At 35.3% G+C, this 23836-nt stretch overlaps 1 protein-coding gene across 2 annotated transcripts in view; it reads right to left on the bottom strand.

The window, feature by feature from the left end:
- LOC105197161 overlaps window positions 1–23836 on the bottom strand; it is a 43288-nt gene that overhangs the window by 6995 nt on the left and 12457 nt on the right. The window contains exon 3 of one of the 2 annotated variants that reach the window (XM_026130816.2): window positions 18159–18490. The exons of the other annotated variant lie outside the window; for it this stretch is intronic. Coding sequence (XP_025986601.1) covers window positions 18371–18490 — 120 coding nt within the window. The 3' untranslated portion in view covers window positions 18159–18370. Of the gene's footprint in view, window positions 1–18158; window positions 18491–23836 lie in introns of those variants that run through there. 2 annotated transcript variants of the gene reach the window in all.

The raw sequence follows: 23836 nt of genomic DNA, 5'->3' as shown, positions 1-23836 counted from the left end.
CTCCTGGCGTTGTATTAAAGTGCATGAAACTTGTCGCCGCTCAATTACATCTCGGTAAATTAACGGCACGCACGTCCACCTCATTACGTTGATTGCCGATATAATCAGAACCGCGCGATTTCTAGGTGGACGAAGCGAGTTGCGAGTATGTATCGTGCAGCTTTTAATTCGAAGTGTAATCGTTAATAACGTTAAAGTAAGTAATAGACAGTGAAAAGGGAGCAAGTGGATGTGGTACAGAAGTAGGACGCGGAAAAAGCAGGGCGCAGAAGAAGAGCTCGGCACGAATATCGCGTCAAAGCCGCGAGCAGCAATAATGGATCACTCTCTTCCTCGGTTTTCCCTTAACTTCCCTTTCTGGAAAGTTGCAACATGTGGTTACCGGTGAGGCACCCTTCCGCAACCACCGGATTGCTGTCCTAAGGGCGCTTTCTCAAGCTCATTTAATTTACGTATCGATCCTGCGACGCGACGTAATACGGAAATATTGCTTGGAAATAATTTATTATTATTATAATTAATCAATGCTTAATGTCTCCTTTTGCTTCTCTACTCGTTAACCGGCACGTTAATGGCACGACGAGCGACGGGTGCGTGATGTAACGTACGCGTGTGCGTTTATACTTCCTTCTTCCAGTGTCTCCGCCAGATGCGCACGTGCACATGCACATTATATTTAACGTCGTGCAAGTAAACACGATACAATGATGAATCTAAGGGATGATTGGCAGAAAAAGAGAGAAAAAAAGAGAACAGGGGGAGAGGAGTCACGCAACAAGCACGAATGTGTCTACGTGATGCACAACCCCCGTCCATGGATTATCGTGATCACATCGCACACTCTTTCGTGGAAAACAGGATCATGCAAGCCGCAAAGTAAAATTTGAGTTGTGACAGTTGTTATACAAAAGCAAAACGTGACCATGAAAAGGGAGTGGTGTATCGAAACGAGGCACCGATGTATGACGTGATGCATCATTCGTATGAAATTTTTTTCTTTAGAATCTTGCACGTTCATTTCCCTCATAAAGTGTGCATTTATGTAATACTAGAATACAGAGTTTCATAAAAATGTATGACATTACATGAAATATCACTTGAAGTCAAAATGATCTTTGAAAACTTGACATAAGCTTTGAGAGAGAAAAAATATTGTAGTGCATTCTAAAGAGATGATTTTCTCTAAAAAGGCTTTTTAATTATATTAAAATTATTATATAATTAATTATTTATATAAGTTAATTATATAAATTATTATTCTAAATTAATTATTATATATAATTAATTTAAAATAATAATTTATAAAATTATTATTTTAAATTAAAAAATATTTAATATATAGGATATTTTACTGAAAGTATAAAACCCCGAACTAACTTTGACAAAAATGCAAATATCGGAAAATGTTTTAAACAAAAGTTGTACATTCTAAAAGGAGACAAATAATGTTAAAATTAATTTTAGAAAAAAATTGATTTTTTTAAGGTCACACGGAGCTGGTTGTTAAGCTTTAAAATGGAGTTTTATGATTTTCTTTACACAATAAAATTCTTTTAATTATTCTGCTTATAAAAAAATTAAGGTAAAGTAAAAGAAAAAAATCAATAGTTTATGAGATATTTTATATTTTATTCTGACATATTTTGAAACATAAATATCTCATTAACTGATTTTTTTTTATAATTTTACCTTTTATACACAGTGTAATATAAATATAATAAATCAATTAATGTAAAGAAAGCACATAGTTGCTTTTCTAAAAAATATATGTACATAATTGCATATTACAAATTGCATATGTAAATATATTTAATTTATTAATATATAGTAAAATTTTGGTTAGTTATCCAGTCACTACTACAGAAACATTAAAATATCAAATCACACTTTTAATAATGTGTTTAATATAAGGTGAAACACGGAACTAAAATATTCTGTTCATGCAAAGGAGATGGGAGGGAGAGTTATTTGCGTCTATTAATATAATTCGCTAAGCTGGTTAATTATGAGGTCTACATTTTACAGTGCTTAGTAAGAAAGTGAAACAAGTTCTACCTGATAAATACCAATGGTAACATTTGCAGGCGGTAACGTGCAGATACCAACGTTGGAGATAACGCAAAATTACGCTCCGTGCCGATATGTCAGCAACGACGAAAGTCGTTTCTCCACGCTCGGACACGTGTACTTAATTTAATTGACCCATAATTACACCTACCGATAAGACTCGCCCCAGATGCCTCGGGCGTTTTTCTGCGTATTCGTGCAACTCGTTTGAACAAAGCTACGTACTACAACCGATAAGTTATATACTTAACGGAGATTATAGAACTTTGGAAATTCCTTAAAAGAACGTTAATTCCGTTATAAGAATTTTTTATTCAAAAAATTATATTTTTTTTTTTACTTTTCTCTCTCCTTGAATTTACAGAATAGCGCACGTCTTTCAGATTATTTTGTTCAACGTGTTGTCATTACAACAGCTAGCTCATAAAGATGCAAAATTAAGATACGCGAAACAATCTGTTTAATGCGATGTATACGACAATTTTACGACAGTCAGCATTGTGGTTGCGACGGACGTGGTCGAGAAAAATTCGCGGACAACGGTGATTTGTAGCAAAATGTGAAAAAGTAGAAATAATTAAACGAGCGACGCGATGAGACGGTGTGAGAGAGAGAGGCATTTAGTCGCATTAGCGCCGCCATGAAATCGCCATGGACCGCGTCACAATCAGTTGCAATCGGCGCAACGGTCCAATGCATTCGCGCCCGCGCCGTCCTTAATTACAATCGCAAATGAGACGGAGAACGGATAATTGCCGTGCATGTCGCAAGTCGCTACAATGTTGTCCAGCGGGTGTCCCCTGCATCCCCTCGCTAACGCGATCCTACACGTACAGAGTATTATGTATGTGCAACTGGAAAGTGCATTCCAACGGAGACTTCGGCTACTTATTTGGACCACGCGATGACGATGACGATTTAATTGAGTCGGACGGCATAATTAATTAAGGCATAATACCAATATACGCGTACCAATGTGTTTTATTAAATATAAATATTATAATTTTACTAATTTTACTTATCGCGATCTGAAAGAATTAAATTCAAATTATTGCGTTAATATTTTTACACAAGTAACATAATTTTTAAACTATAAATTTGTACGGGCGAGTCTTTTAATTCATCAATTGATTAATCAAATTATCCCCAAATGCAACCTTGTTATGTAAAAGCTGCATTTGCGCATAATGCGATTGATGAATCGATAAATAAAAAACTTGCCCTAATTTTACGCCTATAATTAATTGTATATATATATATATATATATATATATAATTAAATACATTTAATAATATTATAAATTGTGTACATTTATTTAGCAATAATATAGTAATATACATGATAACAGCAGTCGTACTCTGCAGATAAAGTTATAATAAATTATAAATAGTAGCATATACCCTATTGCAATTTATATTGTATTTTAAGTTATTTGAAAATTAGCTCTGCATCTGGCATGACATCATTTTTTTTAATGGTTACACCTAGCGACATTTTTGTGATACGAATAATGCTGAGAATATTTTCTCGCGATTTGTTATTTTTATGTGAAACAAGATCCGTTGACATTTATCGTGATATTCTGGTAAACTTCCATCTTAAGAAAACATCTGTACGTTTTATATTAAGAAACTCAGGCTCCTCTTTCAGCAATACGTTATTAATAACTTGTCTCTGCGCGCGCACGTTATATATGTGTTTCTCGATAATAACGGTAGGAATCATATTTTATACAAATAATATAATAATACATCTTCCTCGTGACATTATTGAAAAATAAAAATAATACTGACGGCCTATATATGGTGAAAATATCCAAGGTCGATTAAATACATGACCGGATATTTCCGCCTTTAATGGCCGTAAAATGCGTCATATGAAAAGTATATAACATCGACAAACGTAGATTTTTTTTATTATCCATTTTATTATCATTTATTAACGTTTATGCTACGATCGCTTACACGAAAAGTACATTCTCACGGCTAGAGCCTATCGATCAATGCGTCTACAACGGACACTTCGCGCTGCTAACTTCCGCGTTTAAATAGCACCTATATTTAGATATTTACCACGATGGAGAAATTTCACTTGTAGACCGCCATAAAATAATACACCGTAATTAGACACGCGGCATACGCGCGAGAAGTTTCACTCTGCAATATTGCGTCTCAATATTTGTGCACTATTACCCTCGATACTCGTTCCGTTCTCACTTCACTAAACCTTCCTATTATATACCGTTGTTATTATTATCATTATTACTTATATTCGGATACGACGAGATTAGATAAAATTTCCAATATTTTCACATCGTCGCGCGTACAATTTCTAATTAATCTCGGCTGCTTTGTGCTTTAGAACACCGTCGCTCGATCGATCGCGTTGTAATGGATTTCTGTTAGCCTTTTCTTCGCCATACAACTGCACTCGTATTTAGCATCCGTCGACATTTCTATAGAAACTGTGTGTAATATATATTTGCAAAATTTTTAAAATATATATTTGCTCAAATATACAATTAATACAAAATTAAATAAAAGATATAACAATTGTAACAAAATAATTTAAAACATAATATAAATTGCGAAATATGTTACTATTTATAATTTACTTATTATAATTTTATTTGCAGACACAGCACAGACCTACGAGCGACACGCATAGAACGTTCAAAGGACGTCCTTGGAACGTCATTTGGATAAAGTATGCTATGTAGAGAGAATGGAGTTTCTATTATTATGTATATTACTATTGCCTAAATAAATGTACATCATTTTATCTTCATTTTTCTCCATCAGAGAAAAGATGATAATTTAGTGGTAGACGTTATTTATCGTTGTTTTGATATCAAAATGTTATTTCAAAGAAATGATAAACTGATAGCATATTTCCTGCATTCCTATAGACAGAATTTGTTAGTTGGTTAATGAACATATACTATAATTATGCATTATTATATTTTTGTTATTTTCTTTAACAACTGTCTGAAAGAGAAACACTTAAATTTTATATAATAATATAAACAAAGCTCAAATCAACTTGAAAATTATTCTGTAATTACAAATATTATTATAATAAATAAGAAATCTATTTGTGCTTCAAATAAGTTTCTATGTACAATGCGTCAAGAGTTACAATCAAAGCATGAACGACTGATTGTTCGTCAATGTGTTCCTGTTGACACCTTTCTTCAGGATGGAATCGCTTCCACGTAGTATATTTGTACTTTCGCCAATTGGCAGAAGTTTCACTTGTTAGACTGGTATAAATAATTTCTGCCTATTTTTTTTCATGCGCAATGATTTTGTGTAAAAAATTGTTTTCTTTTTATGCAAAAAACAACTTTATATTGATTTATTTTCACACGTCAGTATATAAGAATACACAGAACATAACACTCTCTAACAAATCTTTGTAATTAGTCGATAAAATCAAATAATGTATTCAGTATGAAAGAGAAAAAGAGAGAATGTAATGAAATGTCGGGATTCATCATAAAATTTATATGTCAATGTATCATAGAATTTTTGCATAATGCTGTGACAACCGTACGACATTTTTAAGACATAATTTACGCACATTCCAATAATACATACACATATACACACTTCATGTATAAAATAGAGTATTCAAACGAATTATGTTTTACAACAAAATTTATTCAATTTTTTTATTCTTCTGATAAATACTTATCATTCATGCAATTGCAAAATATTAAAAAAATATTTTAATTCTGAATTAAAATCCAAGTGTGAATTAAAAAAAAATTATTGAAATTTATTTAACTTTTTACTGTTCTAAATTTAAAGTTGAAATCTAAACGCGTAAAAAATATAAAAATAATACGCGTATAAATGCATAAAAAGTGACTACATAATTTTACATATATAAGCATACATGTGCATTTGTAGCATACACGTGGCATTTAAACTTCAATAGTAATTAGTGTAACGAGACTTTTTATATGTTCATTTTTTGTTCAATGTTTGTGAGTTCGCACTATCCGTATTTAATTACGTAATGCTGTATCATAAGTCAACACTTTCCAGCAAGCTAGGATTAGAAAAAATCGTGTTGTCGGCATGAAGATGTGCAAAAATAACCCAATGAATATCACAGGCAGCATGCTCGGCATCTACCATCGTAAATCGTAAAGAGTTAACGCGCACATGTATGGCCTATCAAAGACGATCCGAGAGTCACGATTTCCGGGAATAACAGGAGACTAAGGTCTGCTATCCTCGACCACTTTGAAGCAAGGTTTTTGGAGAGAGGAGCCGAAACTAGAATGAGAGAAGATAGGGAAGAAGAGAGAGAGAAAGAGAAGACGAGGGTGGGCAGGGCTTGGGTAATGAGTATAATCAAAATGGTTTAGTAGTAAGAGAGAAAGAAGAAGAGAGAAGCCAGCCGCGAGCTATACCTTACCAGTGTACACGACCGTGCATTTGAATTTGAATTTCAAGCCAACTTTGCCATAATGTTCATTGGTCACGAAGGAGCCATCTGGTGGACGAACAAATTACGGGTTACTATCCGTTCTTTTCCTACTCGTCTCTAGCTGCATTATTGTTCGAATAGAATCACGCTTTGATCTAGTCCACTTTATGTGTATCGCGCCGGTCCGAAGGGATAGGTATCGCTACCGGCGCGAGTCCGTGAACGTCCTCTTCGCAGATGTTTTGCCAACGTCTATTTTGATGGCCTTTTTGTTCCAACTATCGGCAGACTTCCTCCTCGACGTGTGCAGACTGATGTTGGCGGCGAGGCGTCCTGCTTGACCTTCCGTCAACCCTTCAGGACCACCCGAGGCCACCAATTCAAGGATACGAATCTTACTTTAGAATAAAATAGATAGAAGATATATTTTTTATATCAATTTTTATCTTTGATTTATCAGATTTGGTATTGCACACGTCGATGGATGCTGTTATTATACATGCTTTTATTCTTATCACTTTTATGAGTACCTATTCTATCGCATGACTCATTTATTTCTATATTTTTAGTATATTAAATCCTAAACTGCTACTGTTGGTGAATTTTTATTTAGGTGCTTCAAGTTTAATACAGTTTTTGTTATTAAAATTTTGATAGTTTAAAATACCTTTTAACATCTTGTAGCCTGTAAAGTATAATAGAAAAAAATCTAAAAAATTTTTAAGTGAGAAAATTTTTACCGAGAGACATACTAACGTCAAAAAAATATGTAATTGCTCTCTAGATTTTATCTCCATAATCAAGAGAAAGAGAAAATTGTCTTTATTATGCCTGTATTGACAATAAAAAAAATCGATTCATAATTATTATCAATATTATTACCTGAGATAAAACTAAAAAAAGTGATAATGTTTAAATATTTAAAAACTTAAAATCATAGAAACATTTAGACAATACCTTGGAGAAATTCTTGGAAATACCTCAACTACTTTGTGAATGCTGAAAAGCGATGGAATAAATAGAAGTGTGACGGTTGGATTACCTGAGATCACGATTACCTAGGATTAACAATACATTTTCATGACGTTTTTTGGTACATTCCTAAACCGTTGCGGTCCCTCCAAATATTTTACTGATTCTATAGAATACTGTAGATAATCGGAATTCTTTTATTTATAACAATTCATATAACGAAAATTTTACATTGAGAGAAATTGATTGAATTTGTGAACTGCTGTTATTATTAAATAAAGGTAATTATTAAATTTATGGCAATGTAGAGAGACTATTTATACACAATTACAGTTATAAATATTAAATTTGTGATATTAATTACTTTACTTTAATTAAAGTTGAAAAGTTCATTTATTGACGAGAATACCAAACACATAGTGACACACTGCATTGAATGGTTTAATTGCGTCTCGTACTATTTCACATAATATAACATGTATTATCAAAATATATCCATCAATTAACAACGGATATTAAAATTTTATTGTTGCGTTTGTTTATTATTTATTATAATATAATATACCAGTCAGTAAATAATGTAACAATAGTAACGTTAAATTTTGGTCACACATGTGATATTTATAATATCATGTTAAATAAAACACTTAAAAGCCTAAATTAAATAAGACTCATTGCAGTATGACTTTTAACATAATATAGCTACAGTTCACTATATGTGTCTGCTGTATTTTAAAATTAAGATTCATATCGTCTAAACGGCGTTTGAAAAAATCGTCGAAACGCCGAGACAGGTGAAGAGGTATCGCCAAGAGCGATGCAGAATCTCCCTTTATTAATAAGTACCTATCTATAGCACGACGCCGGAAGAATATAGACCTCTAAGGGGGTCGAAGAACAATGCTCTTTAAAATCTCCTTTTCCAAATCACTGGCGCATGTCTCATACTGATCACCGTCCCTGTGCTTTATTGTACAGCACGCAACCCTTTAAATCGCATTGCAGCTTTCAGCTGTTGCTGCAACAACTTTACCATCCTTCAAACATTGCAGATTCAATGCTTCAGAAAATCACCCCTAATTCAGTATCGTTTTTTTATTTCTGATTACACCACTACATTCGTGACGATCACTTATTGTCTTCTTCAATGTATATGTGCATAATACGAAACTTCTTTTGCAGTAGTGGCATCTGGCCGCGTCGAGACTTAACGGCAGAATGATGTAATATTTCCGCCTAATTAATTTTGCTAAGGCGATAGTCTTTCGCGGGTACTACAATATTTTCCCTTCGCAAGAAGGGAAATGAGGCAATGTAATTCGAGCGATTCTGCAGAGCCCTTATTCTCTCTAAATAAGATCTGGCAAACCCTCATAACATCGCGTTCCCTCTTATGAATCGAGACGCTGGGCATGTCAAAAGAAAAGAGAAAGTACATTCGTTCCGTCAAATATCTTCACGTTTCGCAGTATGTTCAATGGCTACGCAGTGGCTAGTGCAACAGTAAATGATTGAGTGTGTGATACTGATTAAATATTTGGCATGTAATTCGACATTCATTTAAAAAGTTAAACAAAAGCATTCGATGTGTAATGAGATCTAAACATAAATGCAATTTTTTTTTAGATTGATTGTAATAAACTTTGATTGGAGTTTTCATATTTCGCTTTTACGCGAACGTCGCAAAATATCTTTTTAGCCTTGCCGACTAATCTTCACTATCAAATCGAATCATACGATGACTAAATACATACGCGAAGAGCAAAAAGTCCGAGTAAAAAATATGTGAGCGACATTTATATGATAATTACGTTTTTTTTATTTTTCTCAGGTTTTTATACATCGTATTAAGTTTCTATAATCTACAGGTAACGAGCAAGGAGCACACTGTCGGGGAACGACAGTCGTTTACGGCGAATATTTTAATCGCATTTGCCTCGTGGTCCGATACTTCTAGAACTATCATGTATCCCATCCGGACTGACCGCATTCTCATCCGCGTGACGTCAGCATCGAAAAGAATCTTTTTACCGCGCGTAGAGGAAGCTCATGAATTTGCGCCTGGCTACATGTCGGCGCGACGTGCTTAAAAATTCCCGGTGTTCGTTTATGGCCGGCTAATTAGATTTTTATCTTCATTAATGGCCCATCCGGCAAATCCAGTCCCGTGAATCGCCGCGATTCACGCGTCGCTCACTCGCGCCTATGTGTACTGGATGTCTCCGGCGATCGACCCGCGTCAGCGCGTTCTATGTGACGAGTATATACGTCCGTCCGACGAAACCATTCGGCCTTGAAACGCGAACACGAAATGCGATATCACACGCTGGGTTTCCAATTTAGAGAAAAGGCTACGATTACGTTCGAGCTCTCTGTCTCGTTTCTTTTACTGTCCGTCGTGCTCGGCCGCGCTCGCTGTAACAGCATTTGTCAACGCATAAAAGAGGGATGCGCATGAAACGCCACATTCCACGTATTTCAGCGCAGAATATTTCGTATATTTCGCGATTAATATCCTCCCGGACTATAAACACAAAACGGGCGGTAAATGAGAACCAGTTATTCCCCTTTCGTTTCTCCGCAGTCACTCCGTTTCAAATCTTGGATAATGTGATCGAAGCGAGTGAGAAGAGAGCGAAAAATAAGTAGATACGCGAAATATATTTTATGACTGCTTAAAAGAAATCCAATTTTTCGATCGACTCGTTTATACCGATCGTAAGATTTATTTCGCGCGGCGACGTGTTAAAATTCTGCACGTGCCTCGCAATTAATTCGCATCAAGAACGTAGACGATCATATTTTATCACGTATTCAGAGTTACAAGCAAATTATATTTTATAAGGAGACATGATATATTAACAAACATATCCATTTATGTTAATTTACTTCGATACTTTATGCCAGTTCACGTACCAGTTGTGTTTTTGACACAGGACAAAGAGATTATCCATTTGGGCCACAAATCTTTTCGAATAAAAGAGGTGAAAGTATCTATAATACAAATACCTTTTTATTAAGAGGTGAAAGTGCGACATAAATCCTTTGGAAAATTTTTCGAACTTGCTTTTACATTTGAGTAAAATGCAGATGGCATCGAGTGTTCAGAAAAGGGAATTTAAAAATTATTCCTAATAATAAAAAAGAATTAGTTTGTTCAATCAAAATAAAATTATTTCGATTGAATAAAGAAGGCTATTTCCATCTGTTAAAATTTTATATAAACCATTTAATATTTTATATTGAGTTTATTTGCAAATAATCTCACAACATTGTAAACATTAATCGATGAAAACTTTTATGCTTTTCAAATTTTTGCTGACAAATTCTAACAAGCGTGATTACAACATCGCGAGAGACAACATAATTGATCGTATACCGATAGTTCGGCAACAATTTTGGAGACTAATTTCTAGTTCGACAATAATAATTTGAAAATGCATATAACTAAAGTTAGTTTTACACCAACGTTCAAACATTGTTCAATATCGCAGAACAATTAAAAAAAAACCAGGCGTAAATTTTCTTGTCATATAATCGTACGATATCCCGCGGGCATCTACGCGGATCCAGCCGATATCGCGTAAATCACCCGCGAAAACGTCCATAAAACGTTAAATCTCTCTTCCGTACGTCACGTTGCATACGAGCGTCTAAACGGGATGAAATCTGCGAGACGATTTTGCGGCCGTACGAAGGTGCGGCTGCCTGGTTTTACGACTTTCGTTTAATTTCTGCACGCGTTTTACTAGCAAGGGATCCAATACGACGTCGTTGCCGTCACCGAAGGGAGCCTAAAGACAAGTCACGGGGCTTTTCAAAATTTTGGAATCCGATTAAGTTTCACGTCTAGTATACCTTGTAACTTTTATTATGACTCATGGAAAGCTGAGGACGAGAGAATTTTATTATCTGCTAAAAATAGATACTTAATATGTGAGATACAATGTGTAACTGAGAGAGACACGCAATGTATGGACTCCCAATTCAGATAATCAATTCCCATAAAATATACATAAAATATAAAACTAAAATATAATTCATTAAAATGAGTTAAAACGTATACTAATTAAAAAATGAAAGATGTATATAAATGTATGTTATAATTATTTTACTTAAAAAAATTTCATTACTAACTTTATGGTAATAATTTTATTTAAAAGAACATTTTTTCTATTTATTTTCTTTCGGTTCTGTAATTAATATAGTTTCGTTGCCTTTAACTTTATCTCTAAATTTAAAAATGACACGTATTTTAATTTAGAAATGAGGATTTAGTTTCGTTTTATCCTGTTGTCCGTTCAAATATTACTTTAGTGTAAGCTTTTTTTTCACAAAACTGAGACACCCGAGGCACCCTCATCACACGCTTCCATCATTCCATCTGACTTTCAACATCAGCGTTGTCAGCTCTGTCCAAACGAGTACATTACGAGATCGGTGCGAACGACTCCAAAACTGTCACGTAGCCTGAGTAAAGGGATTAAGAAAAGAAGGAGAGGGGCGGGGGACAGGTGCGTCGTGAAATGATCTTAAGTTATTCATGAATTCGTTTAATCGGTTTCTGCGCGTACCGGGCTATCTCGTTTTCTAAGTTTTTATCGCACGGTCTGGCCGGTAATCAATGTTAATTCGTAGAAAACCGTACCGGTAACAAGGACCATAAATTCTTTATTAGCCGGGAGCACTGAGACCCTCTTTTTTTCAGTATTGTCTCTTCCTTACTCTCACCACGTCTCCTTCGTTCTCATGAGCGTTCGCGATGCTGCTACTTAGCGACGGTCACTGTGTCTCCAACAAAGCTTGAGATTTATACAATGGATTCTGCAATGTATCGTACAGGTTTATCCGCGTTACGGATTTTCGAAACGTGAACAAGCTATTTGTCTTTCGAGATAAAATTAATTCTTCCGTGAAATTATAGCCGCCTAAATTTTACATAAAACAATGTAGCGACGTTGATGTTTGCTTCCCATCCCGGATCAGACATAAAGTATAATTTTTTTATAATCTTTCTCATCGTTCCTCTCTCTCTCTCTTTCTCTCTCTCTCTCTAGCAATCTTAAGTAAATGGCTGTGGATATCATTAATTTGCAACAATTAATAGAATTATCTGATTATAATAATAATTCTTTTATGTAATATAATAACTTTTTTAAACTTCGATTTGCTCTTATTAGCTGGAAGCTACGTACACTGCTTCGCGATTCAACAACTTTCTGCTTCGAGATCTGAAATAGCCTGCGGTTTCAATACAGATGTACATGCCACTCCTTGAGATTGCGAAAATCGTGACAGTAGAAGAAAGCTAGGTCACTAGCGGAAAGATCAGTTTATGCCAGTATTAATATAATTGTAAATTAATCTCTGTAAAAAGCAAGGTAAATAATTCCTATAAATTCATACATTTATGGCAGCACGGAAAGAAGTTTTAATCATTCATAATAATAACTTCGTGATTAAGTGAGAAACGTTTTACATCATTTCTACTTAAAAAAAATAGAAACCTTATAGAATATCCGACACGAATGCGATTAATACAATGCTATTTGTTAGATAGATGGCAAAGAGAAGACAATGAGGCGATCCACGCACCAGACTATAGTGATCAGGAAAGCAACTGCACTGGGAGGAACCCGGGCGATAATCGAGACCGAAGGAACCAAATTCGATTCGTCGGCATTTGGCCGAATTCCATTAATTCCGACGAGAACTTGGTTACCGGTTTTCGAAGCAGGCTCTGTGTGGGTCGAACGCGACGGGAAGAGCTTGCGAGTGCAATCTGCCATCTGAACTGCTCGAAGGGGCGAGTCCGCCCGCTCTTGTCCTGACCTACGCCAATATCCCGCTAAGATGCGGTACGGGGGTTATACATGGGAATATTCGATCCGCAATCGATGGGAGGGCGTCATCGGGTCAGCGTTTTATTCCATCAATACGTGTGTTTCACATACGCACACATTGTCTGTGTCTTCTTCTTTTCACCACTATGCAAACGTATTTTTTTCTTTTTTTTATACATACGCACTTGCATACGTTAAAATACATTTATTCGTTTAAATACAAACTTCGCGTCATATTTTTCTCTCGAGAAAAGTCCACGAATCTTGACAAGAAGCCATTCGGCCTCAATTGCGATCGAGATCGGGATGCATCGCTGATGGTTTTCAATCTGGCACCAATATCTAAAACGCGCGCGACAGAGTGTCTATTGTTATCGATAACGATCACTGATTGGAAAATATTCAAGAGAGATTTCGATATGATTTATAAGATAAATTACATACGTATATTTATTACGCACACACTAGAATGCGATGACGAACAAAAAACCATAAACTAATTTATTTATTTTTTAATTATTACGTTAAAACAAATACAACGACATAAAAGCATCTTTATCATATTTCTACATTATCGATAAAAATTCAATTGTGCCTTTATCAACATACATTTCCGGGCCGTATTAAAAAGAAATAAAAATTTTTGCAATCAACATCGAGATCCAAATACAATAAATGTTGCAGAATTATATACGAACAAAGGAGCGTGAAACAATCCTTCCCGTTACCCAGAAAGCAAGTTGGCAAGTTAGTAAAAAAGAAACAAAAATGAAAGGTCGTCAACAATTAATCACAGAGCCTTCATGCCCTAATTTACCAGCGCAGCTTGTTTCCTGGAAAGGGATATCTATCCACTTGACAGCCTTCTGCGTGCAAAGTGCAGCTGCGACGCAGGGCTAGTATGCTCCACCCATAATTGTTAATTATTCGCCGGGTTCCTGTATGCACGAGGAAGGTAGGATCGCGATAGTGCAAGGAAGATAGGTGCCCAAAATTGGTTGGTGACTAGCCGACGATGCGGATAGCTCGCGAGCAATTTGGCGGCCTATAACGAAGGGCCTGCGAAAACAAAGGCTCGTCGTCGTCGTCGTCGTTCCAATTGTTGCATTATTCATGCGTTTCTAGCAAGAAGCGGTCGTAAGCCAGCCCTCGAGACTTTTACTCTCTTCCATTGCCTTTCAGAAAGCCACCGCCTCGCGCGCGTTCCTCCCCGGTTCCACACCGCCCTTCGAAATCCATTTTGTTCCCCTTGAGCGTCTTAGACGCAACATTAGTGTGCCGCCAAGAGTGTAATGTGGCCCGAGCGACCTCGATTACTGAGAAATCAGGAGATTCTCGTTAATATAACTCTGGTGTTTAGGTATCTAATAGGCAGAATCTCGGAATATTAATGATGATACATAGTTCTTCACAAATTAATTTCACTAAATTCGTTGTAAAATAATTATACAAAAATAACATAATGTATTGTATTATAACGTTGTTGCCGCAAAGTCAAGTAGTCAGCTGTGTCATCGCGTTAGCTACGTGGGAAAATCTATGCGAGAAAATCAATACTAAAGAAGTTGTCAATTGGACAACGAGTCTGAACGAGGTCAGTGTATCTGATGGACGTATTGCGAATAGCTAGTTTATTCGTATTGATGGCACAGTCGCGACTTTTGACCTCATTTTCTAACTAGAAAGTAATTAAAGTATACCGTTGTTTTTAAAATACTTTTTCTCATTTCGCGCATTGTATGAGCGCCAAGAAACTCGATGTACGGTGGATGCAGATGTAATAATAATGGTAATGGAAAAGTTATTTGCGCGCAGAACAAACACATTTGAAGCATCTCGGATTCCAAACAGAAGTTGGAATCTTACATAAGCAAAGTTCCCGACATTGACCTCCTTACCTTTCCTATTTTGTTTTCTTCAACGGAATAAATAGTTGGAAACATTTTTTCAAATGTAGAAATCTATATCTTGGAATTATCTTAACGACGTGTCGTAATGTTCGATATCACTAGGGTTGCCCTACTACCATTCCTAAATGACTTCCAAGGTTTGTCATTCTTAATATTAGGTAGTCGTATCCTTGTTCCACTGGTAAATCAGACGGAGGGCGATCCGTCGAGATGTATCCTATGATAAAGCGCCCATTTAGGAGATAATAGGAAGGGTTCGTCTCAACATCACGATTGACGCAATTTCTGGACGACTGGTCGTCCGTATACCGGATACTTGTAACGTGTAATGAACATGAAGACTGCGAAAACGCGCGGCGAAGTGCGGGCATCACGAAGAGGGTCGCCGTCGCTACTTAGCGTTCATACGTAAATACCTATAAATTGCTGAGGAAACGGCTGCAGCACAGCGCAATGACCTACCAACGCGGCCACATATGTTCGCCATTGCGTCGTGCATTGGCCGCCGGTAAGATCGCAGTAAACTTGTCAACGTTGACACAATCGGTTTCCTTAACGAATCATAAACGCCAGCAACCTTGCATGCCAAACGCTAATCTATTTTCGCGCGGAAACGAACGTCATTATACATCATTTGAGTTTATTTTTGTCCCAATACTTTCTTTCCTCTCATTATTAATAAAAAGAAAAATTTATTTCTGTATATCATTAAATTACGCATTATAATTGACTCACGTAACATTTTTCTATCGGTCATAGTGCACACAAGTTGGATTTTAATTGTCACACAATTATCTGTCAACCGTATAAAATTAAAAGTTTTCTGATCAATCAACTAATTAAATAATTTTTATTCAGTTATCATTCTTGTCTCTATGTTCTATAAATTTCAAATACATATAAAACACTAATTAACAAAAATGTGTTTTGTAAAGAATGACAAAAAATATCCTACGATTTTGTAAAAGGTAAGTTCAAAGTATAATGTATAGTAATAAGTATTTGTACATTTTTTTAGGATATTTATTCTAAAAACAGTGAACAGGCGCTTAAAATTTATGTGATAAATAAATAAAAATCAAAAATAAATAAAATCGCGAAATACGCGCCTCCTTATTCATCCCAAAATGCCTCATCATCCCACATTTTCATGTTCGTTATATTTGAAATACCAAAGACACTATTCCTGCCAATACCGTTAAGTATCTATTTTAGTAGTGTAAAATTTGTAAAGGGCCCACGTACAGCAAATATGTATATTCAAATGAAAGAGAAAGTGGAAGAAAGGTTTTTCTCTAAAGAAGAGGTCAGTTTTCATAAATCCCTTGTCATTTGCTTAACGTTAAAATCCTGAATACCTGAAAGAACGAATCTCATACGTACTGCACAGGCAGGGTACAAACTGGTACCACAACTTAGTATGTCTTTCGTCTCTCTCTCTCTCTCTCTCTCTCTCTCTCTCTCTCTCTCTCTCTCTCTCCTCTCATCCCTTCTTAATCTACTATTCTCCTCGCACTACCCTACTTACTTTTATACCTGCGGAGCATCGGGCAGAGAGTCGGAGAGATACACATTATAAATCCCGGTCGAGCGTTCTCATCAGGATCTCTACGACGCGAAATAATATTCAACCGTCTGACAGGATATACTGCGTTATTTTACATAAGAATTCCGGACTAACTTTATCTTTGTGGTCTTTAGTTGCGACTGCCGCGCTAGCCGCAAGATTTAAAACCATACTAGTTTATGATTCGTTAGAGATTCTTGAATTTGTTTCTTTTAATTTTAGCGCTTTGCGTGACAAATTTAAAAAAAATTTTGAAAAAGTTCTATGACTTCACTAAGACATCAAATGTGAGGATTTCTTGAATTCTCGCGCTTAGAATTTCGTTTGCAAAAAAGTATATAAATGATTACATTTACAAATTGAGTAATATACTATACAAATTGTTTTGCATATACACTTTACAATTGTCTAACTGTCATACACTTTGCATATACACTTACAAGTTGTCTAACTAATTTCATCTCGATATCGTTTCGAGACTATACAAAATAGAAATCTCGAAATATCGAATATCGCGTGCATCGCTATTAATATAAGTTATATAAGTTTGTTATATAACTCTGTTATATAGGTCTACATAATTATGTAAAAATTATATTTACCAAAATGTGTTAAAGTTTTATTCACAATTGAATATAATTATACAATATAATAATGTATTTAATTACTGTTATTTAATTATACTTGCGGTATAACAAAAAAAAAATTATTTAAATAATATGACAAGAAATCAATAATTAATGATTTATAATCTGGTAACAAGTAACAAGTAAACGGAAATCTCTTTCCAATGAAACGTGACGATGTTATTTACAACTGTACCTTATCTTCGTACGGCGTATGGGTCACGCATGTAGACAGGAAATTATTATGAGCACTCAAAGGACGTAGAGATGCAGTAAAAAGTTTCTTCGTTAAAATTAGTATGCATATATGTATAACCGGCTTGTAATACGCACATGCGTTCATTGAATTGCAAAGTGGTATCCGAATTATAACCCAAAAATCATTGCTTATATTTTTAATTGCCATTGCACACGATAAAGTCATAAATTTATTTCATTATTCATTCAATTAAAAACTGAACAAAACGTTTAATAAATATGTATATTTTGTTTAATTCGACAAAGATTTTACAAAATAAATATTAATAGATACTATTATTATATTTTTGTACACTCTTATTGTACTTGCCAATGTAATAAAATTAATTTTTTATAAATTTATATTTTTTAATACATTTAATAATTAAATGTCAAATAAAATAACAAATGAGAGAGAAAAAAAAGCAGTGACAGAGATAGAAAAGAAGGAAAGAAAGGAGAGAGAGAGAGAAAGAGAGAGAGAGAGAGAGAGAGAGAGAGAGAGAGAGATGGAGAAAGAAACTTTGCATATCAAGTTTTTTAAAAAATATTTTACATTGCAAAGAGAATTATCCTGGGTTAAATCTTTTATATATAATTATAAGATAAATACATCATCAATAATTCGTCCATTTCGTGTATACTGCAATTTCTATATTTACATATAGCATAAAAAGCAATATTACGAGTCGTTATATCAGCGACAGTTAATCGACGTGCAATGCCACGTGCCTCTGAAATAACAACAACAGCAGTACAGCCGGCGTGCGCGAGGTGCGTTTAATCCTCTTAAAGGGTGGGTAAAGATGCAAAGAGCCTCTGATCGCCTGCGGAAGTGGAGAAAGAAGAACGTTACGAACTTCCATGGTATTAACTCATTACGTAACACGCTTTGCCCGCGAACAAGACAACTCCGGCAGTTAACAACCGAGCTAACGACCCCGACGCACCTTGCGCCCCCCGTCTTATCGCGCCACGAAACCTCCTCATCTCGCTGTCGAGCGGAGCGCTTCCATCAAGCTAAGCCGCGATCGTGCCACCTCTTCGCGTGCTTCACGCGACTCTTGTCCGCGAATACAATACTCGATCCTCCTCGTGAATCTTTCCAATTAAGCGGAGCCCGATCAGGTGCATGAAGCATAAGAGGGTGCACGCCTCGCTCGTTTACTCGTGCTCGTGCTCGTGCTCGTGCTCGTGCCCATGTTCCGTTTACTTGGCCAAAGGATATGACGCGATTATATGACAGGACCTAAGGCTCTAAGAAATACCCTCGTGCTTTTCTTCTCTTCCGCCCTTTGCTCCACTTTATTCTTTTCTGGTTCGTATAGTCCAATGTGTTTTCTCTTTCATCGTTCACCTTGCACGTCCTCTCTAATGCAATCCAGCGACACTCGCGTCATGGTGTTCCAAGAAGAATAATAATTCTGCAATTTCGGAGGCACGCGGCCGACCAAAAGCTTTTTCTCGCAGCTAATTCCGCAGGTGTACCGGACGAGATGTTAGAAGCGGCATCAGCCGCCGCCATCGTCGTTATCCTCGACGGCACAGCGACGACGTTTTACGCAAGGCTTAAAACGGTCTCTCGTCAGTTTTTTGTGATAGGTAGGGTTGGCTTGAAGTTGCCCAACACGATAAAAATAGTACAATGTCGTGGACAGAGCGTTTTAGACAAATATCTTGCGCTGCGTTTGAAAAGGGGTTAAACTTGATGAAATAAGAATGATAATAATAGAATAATACATACTCTCAATCACATCACATTATTTGCTGAAACTTCTCATCAAAATAGTGTATTTATTTCGCGTAACAAAGCAATAATAAAACGTAATAAAATAATAATCTAAAGATAAACTTAAAAACACTGTGATATGATATATCAATTAATTATAAACTACAATTTTGATGTCATTAAATTTTCTTAATCCCATCACTAGCCGGTTATACTGCAGCGCATAATACGTGTGTGCGCGATGCATGTGTCTGCTGCTGTCCCGGGTAGAAAAAAGGATGGTTTAAGCGTGTGTAAGGAAAGAATGGAGAAGAATGTAACAAAGTCTAGATGCAGTCTCTTCTTTCGCTCTCCAGTGGATTCAAAACAACAAAAGCGTAGAGTTAAATCCTAAATAAGACTCTACGGTCTTACTTGAAAAATAACGATTCTTTGAAGTCATTCAATTTTGCATGTCTTTTTATTGCGCTTGTATTTTTTGCAACCCATTCTTCTTTGTCATCCACCGATGCATTTAACGTGCGATATGGGGTGTCACGGTAAGGGCAATATACAAAATGCATAGCGTAGCATAAACACCACATAAGACCAATGAGCTTTTTATGCAACATTGGGACTTTATGCCGGATGCTATTCTGTGCTATGCATTTTGTGTACCATGGCCTTAAGTCTGAGACATCCTGTGGGGTAACTCCGATATTTATACCGTGCGAGGATTTATGCCGCAGAAGTCAGAAAAAAATAGAGGGAATGAAGCGAGTAGTTTATTCTCAACTACGTTGTTATATGCTTTTTTGTCATATAAGTATTATGAATTCAGTTCTTTACTGTTAATATTAACGAAACCTTAACAATTTAAATCAATTTATCAATGTTGTGAGTAGAGCAGCGACATATTACAACATCTACATAAAATGTTTATTCTTTTTGTGGGTAATGTAAAAGACTTAATAGTTATGTTGTGATACACAAGTGTAGAGGGATAATAAAAGATGGAATATACCAAAATATAAATGCTTAACTCTTGTTTTCCATGTTCAGCTTGATTATCCTATTAATGAGTGTCCGTCCTTTTGATACATGGCAAAAATGTAAAGATTTCTAAAAGTTACTTTTACAAATATTAGAGAAAATAAATAAAAAGAAAATATATCTATTTTAATTTATTTTTTATAGTAGTAGATAAAATAAAGTTTTTATTAGTGTACTTTATTCGTCTTAAACATAGTAAATAAATGGTTAATAAATTAAGTTTACGATAGGTGCGGTATATATACCGGAGATGCCCTATATAGCTGTGTAATGTACTGTTTCATTTATACATGGCTATACGCGTAAACTATCTTTTTTTCTTTTACCTAGGATAGTAGACACACGTAAATTTCTATCATAATGTTCAATACAAAAATTGCTACATTTCTAGATACACGTTATGTTTAATTGACTATATTTAATATTATAATAACTATATTTTGTACAACGGCAATAGAAAAGAAAAAGTTAACTTACTAGGTTGAATGAATAAAATTCGAGAAATTGGATGATTGATGCCTATTGGCCCAAGATTTAATAATAAGAAATGTAAAATGTATCTACTGTAATCTACTCGACAAGAATTGTTAATTTGTAAGTGATAAGTTATATAAATTTGTTTGTAAGTCGGTTTTGCGTTGATTAGATCGATTCTATTTATTGAAAGTGTGTTATCGTCCAAAACGCTCTGCCGTATCGAAAGCACGAACGATTAAATTAGAAATATTTCTCAGTGGAATTTATACAAGTCGACTTGTAAGCGATACGCACTTTCTCATCATTTACACACTGGTAATCCCGGAATCTATAAGCGCAAACAAGCCGTCAATTAAATCATGCGTAAAAGTGGATACGACAGTAAAAAGACGAGTTACTTGGAGAGAATTCAAGATCTGAAATAAAAATGATCTTATATCTCGTTTTAATTGATCCCGTTAAATTTCTATTTAACTAGCATATATTCTTAAGTCTAATGGTTCATCACGTATTTCCGTGCAAGTATTTCGAGAAAGACCAGAATTACATCTGCGTTTCAGCCATTGAATGTATGAGATAAATAATAAATAATCGTAATATTTTTCTCTCTCCACAATTTACGTCTACTATTCATTACTTATTTTCTTTTTTAGTAAACCATTTATAACGAAAGACGTTCCGTTTTAGTAGGTGCATCACGCACTCAAAGTATCGGATCAGAATGCAACTACGAATCCCAAATCAGAACTCATGGTCACAGACTGTAGGGAGACGTGTATGACATGATCGAAGATCGATACATTCATGCATGTGTCCTGCTGGCTGGTCCTTATTGGCTATGCGCCAACGAGTACTCGGATGCCACGTCGCACCTTAATGGTACAGATTGCCTCATGCCGTTTAATGAAATACGCGCTTTGGATATGCTATATTATGTATTGAAACTGAACTTCTTGTAGAGGATAAAAACCAGTTTTTCATGTGTATGCGATCTCTTATATGTTTATATTTAGATATGGAAGATTGCTGTTGACTACAGATATTTCATTACAAAAATTTAAAATTAATATTGCAGAAATGTAAAATAACAAATATAAAAAAAGCAACTTGAAAAAAAATGGCAAGGACACCGTGATAAAAACTTGTATTAAATTTGTAATTTAATCTTCCTAATCTCCGTCGGTCGCCGCGACTCTTCACTCGCAAGTCCGTTTAACCATTTAAAATAAAATACGACACGAACACGGTCTAGAACAATAAGTATTTAATTACTAAAGGCATTAAGGTACCACTATATATTAGACAGCATCGTCAGAGCTCGCAGGAGATAGCCAGAGGCCCGATTCTGTTGATATCCTTGCAACACACTAACAGCGGTCTATTAACAATAATTTCGACTCGGCCTAAGAGACACGGTTGGTGGAATCTTTTCTCGGTAGAAGAAAACGACGGGAAAAGAGAGACGGAAAGAAGGAAGGAAGGAAGGAAGAGAACGTTCGTGCAAACCCGTTTGGCCGTTTAGCAGTCCTCGACTGCTAAGGTAGACTCGGTCCAGGAGGCCCGAGACGCGCTCACAGGCAAAAATTCAGCTCTTTTGCTCCTGCCGGTTTGTACACTGACCTATATTCGTTGGAACCGGGTCCGCAGACCTGAAACAGCTACATAGAGACCTACTACCCTGAAGAACTCTTCGCGAGACGATGAAAGACCACCTCTATCCACAGTCCTTCATTCGCCTTTTCATCGTTTCGCATTCGTCGACAGTATTTTTTCAAATAGAAATAAATGTATGTTTCTCACAAGTTTCGATACCTGCACTATTTCAAAGTTTTTAAGTATAGTCTTCTTATAAGAATTTTTACTTTTAATATCTGTTACATCTGAATATATTAACATTTGAATACATTAAATAATACTTTCTTTAGGTACACTAGATCAAATTTTAAATTAATAAAAAAACAAACGTAATCTGTAAAAAATTATATATTTTTATATTACGCAAGTTTAATGCAAATATTAACTACAAGTTACTTTTATTACTCATTTTCATTTTGACGTACTCAAAGTATTATTTAATGTATTCAAACGTTATGTTACTTCTTACTTATTTTTCCATTTCGTGATTACATATTTGCGTAAGTTTAATACTGATAATGGCTCGAGTTATTATCTGCATTAAACTTGCGTAAATATATAATGACAAAATTACCGCTGGCGCAATAATAAATCATATGTAATTATCTTCTCGTGGAATGATTCATTTTGTAACAGATTCTTAATATTTTTCTTTTGTAAACAGTATTTGTTTTTCATTTCTGTTTTGATCGTAATGTATCAAAATACAATATATTATCTAATTTAATAGTATCATATTATCTAATTTAATGTATTCAGACGTTACTTTCGGTCTTTATTTTTTCATCACTACAAGCATGAGAAATGAGAGTTGTTACGTTGTACACACGTCATATACTATTATCTTATAAATTTGAACAGAAGTGAATGATCGATTGGATTACTTCCGCCAGAGAAACGAAAGTGTGGGTGGTCCGATTCTTTAAAATCTCCGGCGCGCAATATGTACATGTTTTGAAGCAGTGAAGCTATTACGGGAGTAACAACTTGCCTTTTCGCATGCAGATCGAGAGATATTAATTGCGTGTGGTAGCAGTAACAACGCTCTACTTTCAAGTTACACGTGCGCGCATTGCGGCAATTAGATGTTAATGCTAACGCAACCTTACGTCAATCGAAATTTTCCACTGCAGATTTCCTCGTCATCCGCCATCTAACCCTATTTATACGTCTTACGTCCAAATTATATAATCTAGCATCGAATAAATATGTATCTCCAATTAATGCAGATAAAATATATTTTTCGTTTCAAATAATGCAAATTGTGCAGTTATACGTCTAAAGTGCAGAAACCAAAATA

The sequence above is a fragment of the Solenopsis invicta genome, chromosome 11 (genome assembly GCF_016802725.1).
Source record: "Solenopsis invicta isolate M01_SB chromosome 11, UNIL_Sinv_3.0, whole genome shotgun sequence".
Classification (NCBI taxonomy): Eukaryota; Metazoa; Arthropoda; class Insecta; order Hymenoptera; family Formicidae; genus Solenopsis; species Solenopsis invicta.
The sequence above is the reverse complement of the archived record's forward strand: the minus strand, read 5'-3'. Positions and strand labels throughout refer to the sequence as shown.